This window comes from Ambystoma mexicanum, chromosome 9, assembly GCF_040938575.1.
Source record: "Ambystoma mexicanum isolate Mex_15411 chromosome 9, UKY_AmexF1_1, whole genome shotgun sequence".
Taxonomy (NCBI): Eukaryota; Metazoa; Chordata; class Amphibia; order Caudata; family Ambystomatidae; genus Ambystoma; species Ambystoma mexicanum.
The window spans coordinates 792256140-792277554 of NC_090931.1; the positions used below are offsets into that span (position 1 = coordinate 792256140).

General features: G+C 46.8%; 1 protein-coding gene across 3 annotated transcripts in view; it reads left to right on the forward strand.

Annotated features, from left to right (window-relative positions):
• Positions 1–21415, forward strand: part of VPS8 (VPS8 subunit of CORVET complex) — a 2529257-nt gene that overhangs the window by 494106 nt on the left and 2013736 nt on the right. For all 3 annotated transcript variants that reach the window (XM_069615741.1, XM_069615740.1, XM_069615739.1), the window contains exon 11: positions 14296–14355. In XM_069615741.1, coding sequence (XP_069471842.1) covers positions 14296–14355 — 60 coding nt within the window. The remainder of the gene's footprint in view (positions 1–14295; positions 14356–21415) is intronic.

Sequence of the window (21415 nt, forward strand, 5' to 3'; positions counted from 1 at the left end):
CGTGTCGTCTTGCTTCCAAGGTGAGCACGTTGCCCCTGAGCTATCCTCCCGAGACAAAAGGTGGCACATAAACAGGCTGGAGTTGCATGCCATCAGGTTGGCCCTCTGGGCTTTCGCCCGGTCTCCGAAAGGTAAGCATGTCCTGATTCTGACAGACAATACGGTGGCCATGCACTACCTGAACAAGCAAGGTGGCGTGCGCTCCCTCCCCCTTTGCATAGAGGTGATGCAGTTGTGGTTCTGGTTACTGAAGAACCGAATCTCGGTCTCTGCAGTTTATCTGGCGGGAACAGGGAACAGTTTGGCGGATGCTCTAAGCAGGCAGAGCACAGTCTCGCACGAGTGGCAACTGTGCCGGGAAATCATAGAGGTCATCTTCTCTGTCCGTGGGTAGCCCAGCAGTAGGCCTGTTTACTACCGAGTCCAACAGGACGTGCAGACAATTTTGCTTGAGGGAATTCCCAGCGAACGGCGCGCTAGGGGACGTGTTTCTGGTGAATTGAACCTTCCCTCGCCACTATGCCTTTCCTCTGATTCCCACCATCCCTTGGGTTCTCAGGATGTTGAAGAGGTACTATGATCTTGATGGGCGAGGAAGACATGGTACTCGGTCCTTGTGGATTTGACCATCTGCCCACCTTTCTGGTTGCTTCGTCGGCTGGATCTACTGACTCAGTCAGAAGGTCGGGTGCTTCACCCGAACCCGGATTTCCTCAACCTACATGCGTGACTCTTGAGAGGATGAAGTATGATGACTGAGACCTCTCTGAGGAGGTTCTCAAGGTGTTGCTGGCTGCACTCAGTCTACAAGATCCCTGTATGCGTGTAGGGGGAGAAGTTTCGAGGCTTGGTTCAGGGAACGCAAAGTTGACCCGATCTCTTGCCACACCACTACAGTGATGGAGTTCCTTCTTTCACTGGCCTCAGCAGGCCTTCAGGTTACACAGTCAAAGGATATTTGGCAGCCTTGTCTGTGTTCAAGAGGTTGCCGGATCAAGGTTCCTGTTTTACTCTCCCGGTTAAGATCCCAATTCCTGAAAGATCTTGTGAATATGTTTCTGCCAACTACCTTGGCTGTCCCAGATTGGGACTTAAATCTGGTCTTGACTTTCTTGATGGTGGCTCCTTTTGAGCCCATGCACTCTTTTCTGCGGCTGCTCACACTGAAGACAGCCTTCTGGTTGCGATAACTTCCGGTAGGCGAGTCAGCGAATTGCAGGCCCTTTGTTGTAAACCCCCTTTTGTGCGTATTTTTCATGAGAAGGTCTCGCTAAAAGTAAGGCCGGGGGTTCCTGCCGAAGGTGCTATGAGTTTCACCTTTCACAAGCCATAGACCTGCAAATCTTTCACCTGCCTCTGCACACTTCTAACGAGGAGGAGCACTTGCATCGTTGGATCCCAAAAGGGCCTTCAGTTTTTACGTTGCAAGGATGTCAGAATTTCAGAAGACTGACCTATTTGTGGCTTGCTCTCTAGCCAGGAAAGGTCTAGCTGTAACTACGCAGATGCTGTCCAGATGGATTATCTTATGCATTGCAGAATATTATCAGTACATAGGCAGGGAGCTGCCTCCTGGCATCAGGGTGCACTCAACCAGAGGGGTCTCAGCATCTACAGCCGTGCCAAAGGGTGGTCCCAGTTGGGGATATTTGCTGAGCAGCAAATTGTTTCTCACTCCATACATTTACGCGGTACTACAGCCTGGACGTTGCGCATGGGGCTGACGCGCGTTTTGGCAGGGCAGTGCTACAAAACCTGTTACTGTGAACTTTCTGCCTGCTTCCATTGTTTCACTGCTTGGGGAGTCTTAGATGAGTAATCTGCTGGAAAAAGGCAATCCATTGAAGGTGAAATTACTCACTGTAATGTTATTTCTATGGATTCTTCTCCCGCAGATTCCTCATCTCCCCTCCCATCCATCCCGCTCAGAAAGCTTTAGCTATTGGTGCACGTCTGTCTTGGTGAGTAGACACTTGGTGATGATCCTAGAGTGACCGTTTTCTGTCTAGCCAGCTGCATGTCTTTCTTAATAAAATTGATTCTGGCTACTGTGGAAGTCTTCCACCAAGTATTGTATCCCGTTGGGATGCTTGTTGGTATCCTCTTACTGGCTGTTTGGCCTTCTTCTCTCACTATTTTCCTCTGCAGCGGTCGAGCATAAGGGGAAAAAGGCGGGGAACTGAGGTATGGGGCATAGTGACGTGGAATATATACACTACGCCCAACATCACGTCAGAGCTGACGATCGAGCACCGAGCAAGACGGATCGACGGCTGAGTCGAGGTCCACTTCGCCCCCTGTCGAAGAATTTTCCAAGCAGCAGAGCTGGATGAGGATATTTATCAGATGAGGAATCTGCAGAAGAAGAATCCTAGAAAGAACATTACGGTGAGTAATGTCTCCTTCTCTTCTTTCTTCCCTCTCCCCATCCCCTACTAAATCCCCCCTCCCCCCTCTTCCTCTTGACCGTCAGCCTAGTTCCCTCAATCTTACAGGGCACAAGGCCCACCTCGACCAGTCTATCCTTGCACTTGGTCTCCTCTGATCCCACCCCCTGGCCCCAACCTGGACTTGCCCTACGGGCTACCTCCTCCTGCACTAGCCTGGCTGGGCTTGCTTCCCATTGTGCCCTTCCAGCCATGTCCCTCGCACTTGGCACATGGACCTTCTTCCCTTGCACTCTCTGCATTCCCAGGCACTTGTCCATCTGGCCTCCCCTTGGCACTTGTTAGGCAGAAACCTGTGCAGTTCCCTCTGGGACCACTGCAAAAGATTTAAGACTACAGATGTTTGGCAGTAAACCCACTTGGTAGCAGTCTGTACCACACAGATTCACCTGGTAGCTGTGGCTGAGCAGTCAGACTTCCCTCAAGAAGAGTTAGGCAGTATACAGAGTATTCACAATAGGTCAAGAGAACACAGCACAAGTAAACGCTGACCAGGGCTTGGTGTAAAAGAGATATAATTATTTATTTAAAACCACATCTAGAAAAACACACAGGCACTAATAGTAAGCAATTCAAAAACACGGTCACTAAAAGATATACACTTCCTTAAAAGAATATTAGACAAGTCTTAAGTAAAGCCCCACTTATTTTCAGACAGCGGTGAGCGCTTAACGTAGATGGCACACTAATCAGTTTAAAAATCAGTTTAAAAAGGGAGAGAAAAGCAGAGAATAAATTGAAACAGATCCCAACACAGATCCAGAACATGACAAGAGAGGAAGGCAAAGTAACACCCTGAATTCAGAGTCAGTAGGCCAGATCCGCTTTAAGAGGATCAAAACGAAATGTATCCAAGGTCACATGGTTGCAGTGCACAAAAGTCTTGTAACGGTTCAAAAAGGAGTTGGACCAAAGAAAGGGACCAGTTAGAGGGTCAAGGCGGCCAGCCCAGTTCAGAAGGTTAAGGGTTTATTATTACCTTGTAGCAATCTTTAGAAAGGGAGGCCTGGCGGACACAGTACCTTAAAGTGGTGAGAATACTCCAGCGGGGGCAGTTGTTCCTGGCAGCGGATGCAAGTCGGTGCTTCGTCCGGGGGAGAAGAGAGGATCTCGTCGTGGAGGTAGACAGAAGTCCGTTGCACTGCCAGGGAAGAAACCAGCCGCGGAGTTTCTCGGGTACAAGGAGCAGTCCGTTGATTCGCGGTTCAGTGGTGAGTGGCTATCCGGCCGCCTGGGTGCTTGGCACGGGCAGTTCGATCACAAACCGGTCTGGGGTGGGAAGAAAGAAAGGTAAACTGGTTGTGCCCACCAGTCAGGGGAAGAAGCCTCTCGAGCCGGGAGATCTTCTCTGTCGTCGGGAAGTGTTGAGTCGGTTCCGCAGGGCTCCACCGGTGGTGTCATCGTGGTAGGTCGGCTCAGCTTCTCCCTCGTCAGATTCTCAGGTCCTGTGGCAACTTCTGAAGTTCCAGTCCCAAAAGCCCTGCTTTTATGCAAGAAACCCCCATTCATTCAGCCTAGCTGTCAATCAAACATGCTACTTGGGCCAATCACACAAGAGTGCGACTTGAGTTACCAAGGTAACTCAGTCCAGGGTGCCTAAACCCCCTCCCACACCCCCTGTGGTACCCAGACAGAGTGGCACCACTCTTGGAGGCTTCTGTGGAGAAGCCTGCCAAAAAGTGGAACAAAGGGCTCGACTTGGGTTGGAGTCACAGAAGAGAACACAAACGCCATTTTAGAATCGGGTCTTGGCAAAAAATGCCAACCGGCGAATTAATATTAATTAAATAAACCGGCGGTATGTTCGAGGCTATGAGAATTAAATAATTAAAGTTGGTAGCCTCGAACAATGGGAAAATCCCATAGGAAAATATTTGCGGTCGAATATAGAAAGTAGTTTCCACTGCCACCAGCCAAAACTCGATCAGGGGGGACGGAGTCGTGCCCCCTCGACTAACAGACACCGCGGCAATCAAATGGCCCCGACCAGTACATCCACAATATGATGGTTTGTACTGGTTTCTGTTAATAATTTGGGACTAGTAAAACCAATGGTGACTTTACATGCACTGGGAGACAGTAGTTAGTCCCAGGGTATGGAATCTATGGAGTGGTGTCACTATGACACCCCTGTGTTACTGCACAGAGGGTGCAGTGTAACACACATTGTAAAAACACATGAGACCCTATGGAGTAAAGGATCCCATAGCCCATAACACACATTAACAGTCAAAGGAACACCATAAATCATGTCCAAGAGTGGGAGAAAAAGAGTCTCACTCTTGGCAGGAGAAAAAAAGCAAACTCCAGAAATCCAGCAAAGCTGCTGGGGGACTCACTAGGTTAGGAAATTCAGCCTAAAGAGAGAATTCTCCCTAACAGCACTCGCATAATCCATGACCCGGTCCCCCGCAATACCATCCTCCACGCCCCCTGCATTTCCTGTTACTACACTTGCACAATCCGAAATAACACAACACCTATTCAGGCTGTTTTTTTTAATTTTTTTTTTAATCCCTGCCCCCCCCCCCTTCCCCAAACCCCATCTCTTCCTCCCTCTTTTGTCTTGTTGTGCCTTGAAACACCTTTTGCTGTATAGGCGCATTATAAATTCCCAATAAATAAATAAATAACTGCAATCTTCCTATGACTTTTGGGCACTAGATCCCGTACATCTTAGGGCTGGGCTCCTTAGGAAAGAGGGAAATGGGGTTGGACTGATTCTGCCCATTATTTTTCTTGCATTTTATTACTCACCTGATTATTACTAGTAAGTGATATTTCAAGAAATTAATGTATATATGGTTCTTGATTACAATGCTTACCTGTGATTTCCATTATCGGGTGTTTCTAAAAGGCCTAATAAATTACTGTATTTTTGTTCATTGACTAAGTTGAATTATTGAGTGTTGCACTGTGTGGACTCTCTTTAGCCTTAGACCACTCTCACACGTTTCTTGAGACAAAGACTTGATTGCGCATCTACACTACCTTGATTGAGATTTGGTTAACCTCTTAAGAGCTCAACATGTGTAACATGAATGGAATACAGAAAAAGGATGAAGGGTGGGCACTGCTAATTAAAGTTATTAAAGTTAAAGAAAACTAAAATGTATATAATTCTTGGAAAACATATGTGTAATTTATGGAGCTCTGTGGCGAAAAAAAGGCCCAAAGCACAAGGCCTCACCTAAACAACACCAAAAACTCACAGGGGTGCCTGTGAGAACCACAGGCTGTCATTTTAATGACAGGGCTTGAGACAATATAAGGCTTTAACGCCCTCCATTCATGCCGCTCCTCATTTTCAATCATTTTTATGGTGTACAGGAGGGGTGGAACGCAATGTAAGAATGTTGAATGCAAGCACGTCAAGCGGGTTTAATTGTAATTGCGAGCATTGCTTCCCATGCCAGGTAGTGTTTACTCACTTTTCACAGCGGAGTGCAACAGTGAAGGGCAAAACGCTGTATATAAGCGTGTACACCGCCTTTTGCTTTTGCCCTGCACATTTGCACTCTGCCATGCAAATGATGACAATTTGGCAGAGGGGAGGCACCTATGTGTATTTCAACGTGTAACGGCTTTCTGCTGACAAATGACTCTTTGGAACAACATAGGTGTGTTCCCTGTTCACCATATCTATGGTGACCTCTTAAAGTCTCCTCACCCTCCCCCCCCCCCCCCCAACCACCCACCCAATGCCCGACTTTAGAAATCCATCTAAATAGCCAGTCTAGACCACCATCCGTTAAGAGGCTTGTTCTTCCAAACCTATCCATGGTTTGTTTGGTTGTCTCATATACCAGTACGTGGCTTCAGTTTTCCGACCAGTCCCCAATGCCATGAAAAAAGTGTTTTGCAATTTCTTATGGTTCAAACAAATCGCTTCATGTAACTCGATCACTGGGACACAAAGTTTCCAGTACTGTGCTTTCTTTTTTGAGATCATTGTTTCACAATGATAGTCAATTTCCTGAAGTTGAAATATGCAAAGACAAACCATTTCCGGAATGCATAGTAAATGCTTTCCAGATGACAGCTGGCCATGAATGGTGAAAATCATGCATACCGTGTCAATTGTTGGATCTGAGGACTCAGTAAAGGTTGAGGGAGAAACTCGTGTTTAGCATTTTGTTTTGATTTAGCAACTTAATATTCGTTTTTTCAAAATGTGTTCTTGTAAGAAAATGGAACAAATAAAGCATAACATAGCATATCATCAATTATTTTTATTCCCTACCATCCAAGGCCATGAATAACATTCTTTCTGATGCTTGTTAATCTGCTTAGAATCACATGCTGTGCATATGGTCTGACATCCAGTGGTAACCACGGAATATTGCATCTTTTCTTTCAGGGACCGAAAGGGGACGTCAGTATAGGCGTGTCGTGTAGTGTACCCAAAATCCCTCACACGCCGAGGTCCCTCAGATTGTTTTTTTCCGCCCAGATAACTGGTCACCCTATAGTAGAGCTCTTCATAAGAGACATTGGGCCTCACTATGAGTCCGGCGGTAACCGTGCCGGAAAAACCGGCAGGTTACTGCCGGACCCGTATTACCATTCTGCCTCCGTGATTCCCGGAATCACCGGGGCATTACGACCCCGGTCACCCGGTAATTCCGGAGGCGGAATTCTGTAAGTCCCCATTCCCATGGAGTCCTATAGTTTTACCACCACCGTTCTTTCCGGACCGGCAGGGTCGTAATGAGGCCCATTGTTTCTTTATTCCGACTTTGTGGGTTATTTCCCCTTAAGTCACTTCAACGGCGATTCAAGCAACTTCGACGAAGACTGCGGGAAGTTTCGACAGCGGTGGATTTCGGCACCTAAGATCTGGCGGCTGAGCCATCCACATGGTTGGGCCCTCTGGCCGTCCTACACAGTAGGGAAAGTGGGATCGGGGTGGCCATATCTTTAGTTATGTCTCTCCTCTTCCCCTTCTTTGCCCTCTAGGTCTGCTCATCTTTGCTTATACCTTTCACTATGGAAAGGACTCCATTTAGGTTCTGCCCTTAGTCTAGGGTCTGGTACCCGTGGAAAGACGAGCACAGAACTTGTAATTCTTGTCTACCCCTAGATCACGACGAGAAGCGGTGTGCGGCGTGTAAGCTCCTTCGGCCTAAAACCCTTAAGGAACGCCATGTAAAGTGGTGGGCTGTGTATGGTATGTCGCGGGCTGAACCCTCTGCCCCCACCGCCACACCCGCCGAAAGTGACGGGGGCACTGATGATGACCAGACATCCTATTGGATGTCATCGACCTTGAGGCGGATGCTTCTAGGTCCGCCACACCCATCCCTGACCCTTGTAGGCCTGACATAAGTCTTGCTTCGGGGACAACACCCGGCGACAAGGGCGTACATAAATCATAAAACACTAAGCACACAACCCCACCACCAATTTCGACTGTTCCATCGAAAAAGGTGAAAGCGCCAACAGGACTGCCGAAAATTTCGATGGAATCCTCTGATCTGGTAGATCAGCAGCCTTCCCCGCATCTACAGCAGCGTCTTGCGACTGGGCACTCCAAAAATAAGGGAGCTACCCCTAAATCGGGATTACACGCCGAAGCGCGATCATCTGACGCTCTGGAGACCCCTAAGGCCCCGGTAGGCCTGAAACCTACTCCTAGGCCTCCTAGCCTTTCCACAGGTGAAAAAACTACCGCTAGGCCCTCGGATGCCGCGGTAGGCGGTAGATCTACCGCTGGCCCATTGACTCACACCGATTCAGCGGAGATTGAGGATAGTATCGCAAGGATTACTTCGGCGGTTGGGCTGACGCCTAAGATACCGTTGAAATGCATGGAGCATGCCGCAGACTGGTCTAAAGACACGCCATGGCGCCCCAGTACTCGCAAAACTTACGAGGACAGTCAGGAGCCTCTGCCCAATACCCTTGGGGACAAATTTCAATGCCAAAGAGAGGAAGACAATGTTTTTTCACCTTTGGGCCCTTCTGGTTCATCAAAGTGGACCAGGGAGAAGTTCGCAGGATGCATGGACCGCCTCGAAAGGATTGTCTCGCGTTCTGAGCAGCCTTCACCTAAGAGATCTCGTGAAGACCCTATTTTGGGGTCACGTTTCCAGGAAAATCTTGACTCCACATTTGGCTTCTCTCCACCATGAAGATGTGGTCCAGATGGGCACTTACTAAAACATATACGACGAGGAAGAAGACCCTTCCTTCCTGCAGGACTACCCTGATGACCAGGCGGATGCCATGGACAACTGGGAAGAAACCCAGCAAGTGGAGACGGAGAAATGGAGGCTCCCCATGCAAGATCAGGACACTGATGCCCTGTGTCTGGATTGTCCTCCCACCACTCCGGCCCGCCAGGCCTTGCATGTAGACTATCAAATGGCCTTCAATGCCATCTTAAGGAAGGCAGCAGAGCACTTTCAGATCACCTCCCAGGAGGTGGTACCCGAACAAGATTTTGTGGAGGACATTCTGAAAGAAAAACCCCCCTCAAGTCAAGCAATTCCCCTCCTGAACTCTGTTAAGAGAAGGTTGGCCCCCTCCGCGGTCATGCCAGCTCAGACCCGGGCAGTGAATCCAAGAGTGGAAAAACTATTTTGGCCAGCTCCTACGGACCCTCAATATATTAAAGCCTTGCTAGTCACTATGACCCAGAAACGAGCAGGGGTGCCCCTTGCTACCGGGGATGCACCTCTGCATAAGGAATCTAAAAGGCTGTATGCCTTAGGTAAGTGTGTTACCTCGGCAGCTGCATACACCACACGCATAGCGAATAACACTACGCTGCTTACCAGTTATGCAGACGCACAATGGAACCTCGTACAAGAAGGTCTCCAGGAGGTCCCTGAACCTGCTAGGTCCAGACTTCTCACCATCGTGGCCGAGGGCAGTCAAGTGAATCAGAATATAATCAAAAACACTCTGGACACTGCTGAGACAGCAGGCAGGTCCCTAGCCCAGAGCACACTACTCAAGCGGCACGCTTGGCTCCGCAACTCGGCGTTCAAGCTTGAAACACTGGCCGCTCTAATTAATAAACCCATAGAAGAGACAAATCTCTTCGGAAAAGCGGTTGACAATGTTTTGGAGACGGCAAAGAAAGAGCATGAGACTCTTAAGTCCTTACAACAAATATCTCAGAAGCCTTCCCCCCCAAAGGGGAGGCTGTTCTCATCGGTCCTTTCGAGGGCAATCCTGTGCAATTCAAAACAACTATAATACAGGAAACTGGAACTCTGGACAAACATCTGGAAGCCCTGCCAACTACCCACCTAGGCATCAACGACGCAGTATAGGCAGCGGCCCCAACCCCAGAGGAGCCGCATCATCTGGTCAGAAATGACCAACAGATCCAGGTCCCCTCCCATGTCACCCCGGTCGGGGGGCGTTTAACATCTTTCCTCGCGACATGGGAGGGGATAACTTCAGACCAGTGGGTTATAAAGACGGTCGCCCACGGGTACTGCGTGGCATTCACCCGACCACCACAGTTCAGACCACCACAGTTCAGACCGCCACGTTCACAACGCCTCTCGCCGGAGCATCTGCAGATCCTGAATCAAGAGGTGGAAGCGCTTCTGGGAAAGGACGCCATAGAAGCCGTCCCTATTCTTCAGGTGAACAAGGGTATATATTCAGTGTACTTCCTTGTACCCAAAAAGGACCTCACCATGCGCCCTGTTCTAGACCTGCGGCCAGCGAACAAATTTATAAAACCTCAAAAGTTTTGTATGGTAACGCTACAGGAAGTGATCCCACTGTTGAAACAGGGGGGTGGGGGCACATGACAACATTGGACATGTGAGATGCATACTTTCACATTTTCAATGTTGCCAGCGCACAGGAAATAGCTAAGGTTCATGATAGAGGACAGGCATTACCAATTCAAGCGGCTCCCCTTCGGCATTGCCTCTGCGCAAGGGTGTTTACAAAGGTCCTGGCAGTAGTGGCAGCACACCTACGCAGACTATCCGTCCCGGTTTACCCTTACCTCGACGACTGGCTCATAACAGGGGACTCTTAAGACACATGCTTTTTGAACACCCAGAAGACCGTAGACCTTCTGTTCAGTCTGGGATTCTCTATCAACAAGAAAAAGTCCAGTCTAGTCCCCAGTTAAGTAAAACAATTTCTGGGGGCTCTAATCCGGACAAAGGACAGCCTTGTCTTCCCCTCCAACAAGAGGGTTCAGAACATGTTTTTTCAGATCCCTCAATATGTAGCCAGTCGGGAGGTGATGGTACGCAAGACCATGCACTTGCTAGGTATGATGGCGTCATGCATATACTTGGTTCCTCACGCGTGCCTGCGCATGCGTCCCATGCAAGAGTGTCTCAACAGCTAGTGGTGTCAGGCCAGCGGACAATGGGAAGATCTGATAGTTGTCTTGCCAGCCCTCGTTCTCTCTGCAGTGGTGGTTGAGGGAAAACCTCTTGAAGGGGGAAGTCCTTCACCACCCCCGCAGTGGAAGCCACTCTCACGACAGACGCATCTCTCAAGGGGTGGGGGGCTCACCTGCTTCAGCAGACAGCGCATGGAGTGTAGTCCCCATATAAATCTGCTAGAGCTGTTGGCGGTGTTCAAGGCACTGAAAGTCTTTCATACTCAACTACAAGGGAAGACAGTTCTGGTTCTGACAGACAGCACCACATCCATGTATTACGTGAAGAAACAAGGGTCACACACTCTCCAAGGCTATCCAAGCTGTCCCAAAACATTTGGATGTGGGCTCTCAGACACAAGATGTTTCTGTTGTCCCAACACGTTCCAGGAGAACTCAATCTTCTGGCAGATGTGCTCAGCAGAGATTTCCCTCTGCCCGTATTATACAAATGGCGTCTGCACAAAGACATCGTCTCCGTCTTCGCAGAATGGGGCTTCCCAGAGATCGACCTGTTCGCAACTCAGGAGAACGCTCAATGCCAACACTACGCCTCCAGGTACCCCCAGAAGAGCTCCAAAGGGAACGGACTCTGGATAACATGGTTAGGGAAATTTGTTTATGTCCCTCCCCCGCACTCCCTACTCAACAAGATTGTGCACAAGATGCACCAGGAACCAGTCACCATAATTTGGTAGCCCCCATGTGGGCCCGCCAACCCTGGTTCAGTCATCTAATGGAAATGTCGCTCTCCCCACTAGTAAAACTACCCTGCCCGTACAACATGTTCTCTCAGGATAGGGGGGAGACCCTACACCCATACCCACAAACTGAATTTAGCAGCCTGGCTCCTGAGGTCATAGAGTTTGGACACCTTCAGCTCCCTCAGAGATGCATGGACAATCTCAGGGAAGCTAGAAAACCTAACACCCGCTATTGCTATTCCAGTAAATGGAAACACGTTGTCATCTGGTGTAATACCAAGGGCGTCAATCCCATCGATTGCTCACCCACACACATTGTGCTGTACCTAACCCATTTGTTAGACCCAGGACTGGTCTTCAATTCCCTAAAAGTTCATCTTGCTGCTCTCTCAGCCTACACCACGTAACAGCAGAAAGTGTAATAGTGGAAAATACCGGTTATTAAAGCCTTTATGGAAGGTGTTAAGAGAATCCATCCCCCCCTTTCTCACCCAGCTCTTGGATGGGATTTAAATGTGGTTCTAACCAGACTCGTGGGATCCCCCTTTGAGCCAATGCATAAAGCAAGTCTAAAAAGACCTTACTTACAAGATGGCCTTCCTAGTGGCTATCACTTCTATTAGAAGGGTTAGGGAGCTACAGGCCCTTTCTGTCCTAGACCCTTTTGTTACAGTCCACAGGGATAAGGTAGTTCTGCGCACTCATCCCAGATTTGCGCCTAAATTCATCTCAAAGGTCCATGTGAACCAATCGATCAAACTACCCACTTTCTTCCAGAATCCCACAAGCATGGCCGAAAGAAGCCTGCACACTCTAGATGTGCGCAGGGCAGTCATGTTCTACCTGGAAAGAACGAAACCACTGAGAAAAACAAACCAATTTTTTGTTTCAGTGGCAGTTGGTAGAGAAGGGGATCCTGTCTCTAAATCGGTTATCTCAAGGTGGATCAAAGGCATCACATTGTGTTACACTCTTGCTTAGAGGGAACTGCCTGTTAGCCTAGAGCACACTCTACTCGGGGCACTGGGGCTTCCATAGCATTCATTGCGAATGTTCCCCTAGAGTCCATTTGTAAAGCGCCAACCTGGAGTTCTGTACACACCTTTACAAAACACTGTTGCCTAGACACTCATTCTAGATCTGACTCCCAGGTGGGACAAGCAGTATTAAGACATCTTTTCTCTACTCTTCCTTCTCATAACCCACCTCCAACTCCGGATACTGCTCGCTAGTCTAGGGACCTCGGTGCGTGAGGGATTTTGGCTACACTACACGTCACGATAGGGATAGTGTTAAAGACACACCTATGCTGACGTTCCCTTTCGGTCCCCGAAAGACAAGTTGCAATACTCTGCGGTTACCACTGGCTGTCGGACCATATGCACAGCATGTGAATTTAAGCAGATACAATAATCAGAAATTCTATTATGGTGAATAATGCATGTCATACCATGTCTCTGCTCCAGTGTATTCATACATCAAACTATTCTAAAGCTCAAAGTCGTGTGGGATACATCAGGCTTAAGCAATCCTTAGTCGTTTATGAAAAAACTAGCTGTTCCTGGCGTAACACACGCCGTCCTAACATATCTTCAAGGTCTATATCGGTCGATAATTCATAAGGTCACTTCTGTCCCCCTTCTTAAATATCAGAATTACCACTGATCGCTTCCAAGAAGGGGGCATAGGTCTCTGTGACATTGATTGATATTTTATTTCTATCGCGCTCGTACACAAGTGTTTCAGAGCGCGATTGACATTGAAAAGGCTAATAGTATCAGATGGAATGAGAGGTGTGCACGGTATAAGAACAGTATCTAAGTTTCATCGATCACACAGGCTTCTATGATGTGTCTTTGTAGACACGTAATTGTCAAACTTGTTCCATTGCAGAGTCCCTGTGATGGCATAAGATTCCGTAGTAGCATAATTGCAGCACCTATTTTCAGTTTTAGCTTGTGAGGAGACATTCATCCTACAGCGTTTCGCTCTTTAGAGACTGAAACGTTGAGCCGGTAATTAAATGTCAATTGACACTGGAACTGCTGTTCCCTGTGTGAAGAGAAGTGGGGGTGGAAAGAAGTAACTTCTGAATGTTTGCGATAGTGCAAGGTGAAGGTGACTGCATAGAACCGTGCTCATTATGTTTGTTGAAATGGTACTTGTTGTTGAAGTGGGTGCACTTTGCCATTTGGACAGCAGAGGGCAACCTAATTCTGATAACTTGCATCAGCTGCGTACGGAAACATACCTAAGCATTTTATAAATATAGATGCAAGCCCAGAGACCATAGAACAGCACCCTGCAATATAAAGTAAGGTGTTCCTTCACCACCATGTGCCAAACCCTAAAGGATCTTGTTTCCTCTACAATTTAGGGGTGCCCCATTTTGTAGCAAACAATAGTTTCGATATTAGAAGGATATTTGGAAATGTCTCTGCATTATGTACACCCCCTATGATACACAGTAGAACAAATGTGGGGTTTTCATGTAATAATAATCCAGCATTCCACGTATTTGTTCACCTGACTTTCAACCAAAAGTCCCTTAAAGCTGGGCACAGCCACAAAATATGAATATTATCTTTTAATGTGTTTTTTATGATTTCAATATTGATTTCTGAAGTGTTTGGATTTTATTTAAAAGATGTTCATTTGATAGTTTTGCTGGCATTTTGAAAATCTGATCAGTGCATGTAGCATACATGTATTTAATTTACATAATTTTAAAGAATATTATCACAGAATATATGGTTTCTTTTCTTTTTCTTTCTAGATTCTTGTTATTGGATTGAAACCGTCTCTGAAAGTGTGGATGACATTTCCCTATGGACGTGTAAGTGAAGAACCACCATCTAACATATAAATGTATGCGTCTCTTATTTTGAAGGCTAAGGAAAGAAATGATGGTAGATTTCTTTTCTCCTATAGAGTTGGGTGGATTGGTAAACAACGTTTAAAAACAAAATGATTTGGCTTTTTGGGGAGTTTTTGTAACTGGTTGCCTACAGCTTTCAGTTAGGACAATCATGTCTAGGATTTCCACCAATGAATCTTAATGTAGGACCTGACCATCCTTGTTATTGCTTGCCTCTTCCACAGCGCTTCTCCGCCACCTCTTCTAGGGCTCAGGACATGATTTGGAAGGGGCACAGTGGCAGTCATATAACATTGTATAATAGACCAGTGGGAAAAAACCTCTGTCCATGTGGATATCAAATCAAAACCTTAAATTTTGCAGGAACCACCTTTCACAGACTACTTATAGTTGCATGGTGTATTAATATAATATATTATTTGTCCCTACATCGAACATGGAACAAACTATGCATGGCACAGAAGATATTATTTGTTTTCATATAAAGTATAAAGGCTTTTTTCAATATATTTATTACTACACTCGTGTGACTAAGTCTTGTGAAAATACACTTGCACCATAACAGTTTAACAATTACATCAATCTGTTATCACAAAAAATTATTCTTTTCCTATCTAAACTGTCACCATTCATAGCTCTCACTTAACATCAATATCTTTGTTTAATCCCAACTTAAGTAGAAAAGCAGCATTGGCAAAGCTGATCATTTTAGCTTTTGGTTAGGCACAGGGTAGGCATTTGCATAATGATACTACCTGGCCATAGGTTGATGGCACATGGTGTTGGTATCTGGGAATATTATGTCAGTGCCTGGCAAAGGCCTATATAAAGCCTATACAAGAGACAAAACATTTGGCTTTTTCAGTGCATGTTTTTAATGGGAATTCAGTACAAGGAACAAATGCAAGAAATGGTAAATTGCTTAGGCCAATTGATGGTGAACCCAGGTTTTGTGGCGGTGGAGGGGGACTTCCAGGATTTCACACTCCACCTATCTTTTCTGTTCCACATTTCAACTTGCAGCACTTCCTGCGGTGTTGCAGCTTCACACCGAACCTGAAGTCCTAGGGCAGACTATCACGTACTGAATTGTGCTTGTTGAGGGCAGGGGAATTTCATTTTGGTTTCTGTCAGGGTGCCCTGTGTCAAAAGTGTTTGGGGCTTGTATTTGACAACAGGGTAGGCCTCTGGGAGAAACTAGCAGGGATGTTGACATGTGCTCTGACCACCCGAGAAACGCTTTGCATTGCCTTTGATGGGAAAATGTCTCAGCAGGCAACTGGACACAGCACCTGAGCATGTTTGTGAGGTTTGAAGTGTCTTTGCCTACAAAACTACATACTAAAGAAGATGAATTGGGTGCCTAAGTTCCTAAAATTTCAAGCAGCTTTTCTCTCAACCAAAGGTCCTTGCCTCCCATAACAGTTTATGGTAATAAGAGGAATTTTCAGACTGCACCCTTTCCCTCATTTGCCAACTTGCAGAAGCTTGTTTTGTTGCACATTATGTACAACATATCGATTTGAGAGAGAAAGAGATTGAGAGTTTCCATGTGAGCTAGTGAAATGAGAACTGTGTGCAAGTGTCCAAGCACAGGACTGACTGCAGGGTTACAGGTTCTTTTATTTTGTAAGGCCTCCTTCACTCTTCTTCAGATTCACTGACTCCCCTCTTCTTACCCCCTACCCACATTCAAATCTCCCACCGACAGCTGCCTCAGGCCCTTGCCATTAGCACATCCACAGTAATCGGGTTATGACTAATCTACCATCTTTAGCTCTATCACACTATCATACATCATTGGCTAGCCAGACCTAAAGCGCTGTAGTCTACCAGATTTTGGGCTCTTCCATATGGTTAACATATTCCCAAATCTCTCCACCCAACCCATAGAAAGCACATTGGCACACAGGAACGGGGTACTTCTGACATGTACCCATCAACACTACAGGTTTCTAATCTGCCTGTCTGTTCCACTAATGACCCCACCCTTTTTAACAGTCATGCACAGTGAAGCCAATAAAGACTGGCAGGTTGGCACTATGCAAGACACTTACATTACATAAATCAAGTATCTGGTAGCACATTTGGCTAAAACATTTGTATTGCACCAGGAATTGGGACGGATCCTGAAATGTCACTTCCCCAAGGGGGTGGGGAGTGCCCCTTCCCCTGAGGCCAGGGTGGTGAGACCACTACCCGAAAGTGCCCTTCGGGGTGGTACTCAGCAGGAGGATCTCATGGGAAGAAACGTCCCCTCTGGGGACAGGGGAGAGCATCTCGGGTGAATGCGATATACACACCCTCCACCCATACCCTACACACTCCCTCAGTTTTTGGACCCCTCTGGTTACACAAACTCCCATGATGAGGACAGCCCCATGTACCTCTGTAATATCTCTGATGTTACAGATACTGGGACGAAGAAGAGCCTTAAGAGCCCTAGCGATTTGCCTGACCCTAGTACTAGGACAAGGTGGCCCCTAAGAGGAGTAACGATTGACTTGACAGCCTCGACTCCCAAGTGTGGACGTTGCACCAGGTTAGAGTCTATGAAATAAAAAGGAAACCGAAGAAGGACTTGCTGGCTCCTTCAACCCGTGACGAACCTGGGAGCGGGGGACAGACGCAAGCAGTAGTGGAGGTCCCGTGGAGGCCATGCTGGAAGCGACCTCACTGCCAGCCCTAAAGAATCGTGTGGTGTCATGGTCATAAGAAGCTGGAAGCAGAGAAAGGAACACAAATATACAATATCACAGTAATCCGGGTGAGCGCAAAAAACAACTCATCATTCTGATCCTACGTGCAAAAAAGACATTGTTAATCAAACAGTTGTGGCAGTCGCTGGAGTTTTCACCTCAAGTGTTCAATGCACATGTGTAAATCCTAGTGTAACACAAAGGACACTATACACTTTTTACAAATGAGTACAACATATATACAAGTACAGTGCAGTCAAATTGACTGGAATTAATGGACAAAGGCATGTTCTTTCCTTTTTATAAATGTTCGGAATTCAATCAACAGATAACATGTTAATACTATACGTGTTCATAGTGCACAAATAAGTGTTGATGTTAAACACTGTTGACAAAGAGAGGGTTGTCGACACTGCTGTGTTTCGGCACCAAAGATAAGCTGTAGAATGAAGCTTGCGTGTGGTTGGCCTTCATCAGTACGATAAAGCAGGTTGGATGAAAGGAGTATCCTTGTTGTCTCTGTCAGGAAATGACAAGAGAGAAGTGGTTCAGAAGTGTGTGGTCTCATGAAGAATTACTTATTCAAAGAGGCTATTAATGCTAAAATTGGAAAAAAGGCAGTGATCGTGTTAGGATGGCACCTCACTGGCTTACCGTGTGCGGAAAACATGCTACGGTTGGAAGCTCGTAAGCTGTTCTCCTGTTCCAATTGTAGGAGATTGGTTCCACTTGTTTGTTAAATTGAATCTAGTATAAATGCGTGTCTTACCGGGGTCCAGTATGGTGCTGGAGGTATTGGGCTAGGAGTCCAGGATTAGGTGCTGGAAGGATTAGGCTTCAAAGTATGCCGATATAGCGTGTTGGAAGTCGGGGCGTTCCCGATGGCGCTGGGAAACAAAGAGCAAGAATGATATCTTAATAATGAGAGTTATACACTTGTGACAGAATATGTATAGGATCAGTGCCGTGGAGAGGCGGATCGCGGTGGGTATACACAGTGAAAGGCAATGATATTACAGCGTCTCTGATATTGAGGCTCACAGTTGGATGTACCCCTGGAGCTGTATTATGATATTGAATTCCGGCAACGATCAATGGTGTGCAGGGAACGCAGATGTGTAATTAGTCTGTTTTAGTCGTTATGCTCAAGAGACTGTGGGCCTCATTACGAGTCCGGCGATAACCGTGCTGGAAATTCCGGCAGGTTACCGCCGGACTCGTATTACCATTCCGCCTCCGTGATTGCTGGAATCACCGGGGCATTACAACCCCAGTGACCTGGTAATTCCGGAGGCGGAATTCTATTAATCCGCATTCCCATGGAGTCCCATAGGACTCCATGAGAATGGGGAAGTAGAAACACTGGCACCATGCTGTAATGGTGCCGGTGTTTCCATGTCCGCCTGCAGGCGGGTGATGTTAAACCTGCCAGGTCAGACCTGGCGGGAGTGACACCTCCCGCCTGCAGGACTCTTAATCAGCCGTTCCGGAAAGAACGGTGGTGGCGGATTTACCACCACCGTACTTTCCGGACAGGCTCACTCGTAATGACGCCCTATATCTATACATGCGCCCCTGTTGTATAATGGCTGCATTGATACTGTGCGTGCCCTTAAAGCTCAGACCCTGCGGGATCGACCCCATGGTGATAAATTGATAAAAATGTAAAACCAAGCCAAAATGGTATGGTTTCTTACCGTGAATGAAACAGACGCGCAGCGCATGTCTGGTGCTGGAGGCCACAGTTGGTGAGACCGACTTAAAAGAGCTCATGACCTAGCCCGAGTGCTGTACGGTTGTGCAGCGTTTCCATGGAGACACAAAATGCTAGCCACGTACTCTGACAGCCATTTTGGTTAACTTCTGGCAACACACAGTGTTGCCTAGGCGACGTCCAATGGGCAGTGGTTGCATGACCTATGTTGTTACGTGTGTATGCAGTATGTCAACCACATTCACGATTGACAATCAAAAAAAGTCGTAAAATGACTAAGCATCAAAATCACGGTGATGGCATGTTTGCGGCAAATGCTGTGAATAGCATGTTCGTTAATATAAAAACGCTTGTTTTGAATAAACAGCATGTTTGCATTGAAAGAAGGGGGTGGGCCAACATCGATGATGAAAATAATGTAAGGACCACAAGAATTACATCCTGCACAACTATTTGGAATCCAAATGTTCTTAGAAAAAGTCAAATGTATAGATATATAGAAAGCGGATGTCCTGGGGTGTAATTTATTTTGAAATTGATGTTCATCCTCACAGATCCACCCCTGGTCTTCTGCATGTTTGGTGAGGCTCCTGATTTCTTCCTGTAGCCGTTTTGTTGGATCATGATCAAGCTTTTTGTAGGCTTCTGTATCAGCAAGGAGACAGAGGCATTCATTGTCATAGTTTAGTATGTCCATGATGATGATTCGCCTCCCATTTCCGCTGGTTTTATGATAGTCTAATCCTTGTTCAATGTGGTTAATGCGGTCCTTTCTTCTTTGTTGAGGTTGTCCTGGTGGTAATTCTTCTTGCTGAGTCCTTCCATCACTGTTCTTGAAACCACTTTTTCACAGGTATCAGATTCCACTGGCATGGTGTGTGGTGGTGGGATGAATATCGATTTGGGTTTTTGAAAACCGTTGTGTTCTCATTGAAGTTCTCTACAATCGGATCAGGAGTTTCTGTGGTGGTCTGTTGTTTTGGTAGATGAATCTCAAAGAAATATTTTAACCTAATGTTTCTGTAGAATCTTCTTAGTTCAAGTTCGGTTTGGAAGGGTTCTGCTTTAGTTGATATTACGAATGATAGTCCTCTTTCTAAAAGTATTTTTTCCTGTTCGCTGATGGGTCGCGAAGATAGATTAAAAATAGGAATTTGGTTGCTCATGGTTGGCTGGAGTACCACTGGCGGGTTCTCATTTGTTGGCCTGAGGAGGGCAGTCTCATATGCTGCAGCTATAAAATATTGTTAATACAGGACTTGATTGATTTGTCATATACATGAATGCATTAACCATATGTGCCCACCCATTGTTATGCAGTTGGGCTAAGGAGGGCATACAAGACAACTCCTGTGATCTAGGTGTCCAGGGGCAGCGCATTTAGACCATATTCTCATCACTCCTTGCATATGTTTATAGACTATTCTGAGAGGAGATAGCAGATGTTGCTCCACTGTGAGATAATGCTAGCAGTCCATCCATTTAACTTTTTCAAACAACATTTGGGTTCCAAATAGTTGTGCAGGATGTAATTCTTGTGGTCCTAACATTATTTCCATCATCGATGTTGGCCCACCCCCTTCTTTCAACGCAAACATGCTGTTTTTTCAAAACAAGCATTTTTATATTGACGAACATGCTATTCACGGCATTTACCGCAAACATGCCATCACCGTGATTTTAATGCCTAGTCACTTTACGACTTTTTTAGACCGTCAATCGTGAATGCGGTCGACATACTGCATATACACGTATCAACATAGGCCAGGCAACCACTCCCCAATGGACGTCACCTAGGTAACACAGTGTGTTGCCAGAAGTTAACCAAAATGGCTGACCGGAGTATGTGGCTAGCATTTTGTGTGTCCATGGAAACGCGGCACGACAGCACAGCACTCGGGCTAGGTCCTGAGCTCTTTTAAGTCGTCTAACCAACTGTGGCCTCCAGCACCAGACTCGCGCTGCACGTCTGTTTCGTTCACGGTAAGAAACCATACCATTTTGGCTTGGTTTTACATTTTTATCACCATGGGGTCGATCCCGCAGAGTCTGAGCTTTAAGGACGCGCACAGTATCATTGCAGCCATTATACAACAGGGGCACATGTATAGATATTGGGCCTCATTACGAGTCCGGCGGTAACTGAGGCGGTCAAACCGCCTGGTTACCACCAGACTTGTATTACCATTCCGCCTCCGTGGTTCCCGGAATTAGCTGTGCATTACAACACCGGTTTTCCGGGAATCACGGAGGCGGAATGGTGTTAATCCTCATTCCCATTGAGTCCTATGGGACTCAATGGGAATGGGGATCATGGAAGCACTGGCAGCATCTCGAAATGCTGCCGGTGTTTCCTCGTCCGCCTGCAGGCGGGCGGTGTTAAACCCGCAAGGTCAAACCTGGCAGGAACATCACCTCCCGCCGGCAGGAGTCGGGATCAGGCGGTCCGGAAACAACGTTGGCGGCGGGTTTACCGCCACCGTTTTTTCCGGACCGCCTGATTTGTAATGAGGCCCATAGTCTCTTGAGCATAACGACTAGAACTAAGTACACATCCGTGTTCCTGGCACACCATTGATCGTTGCCGGAATTCAATATCATAATA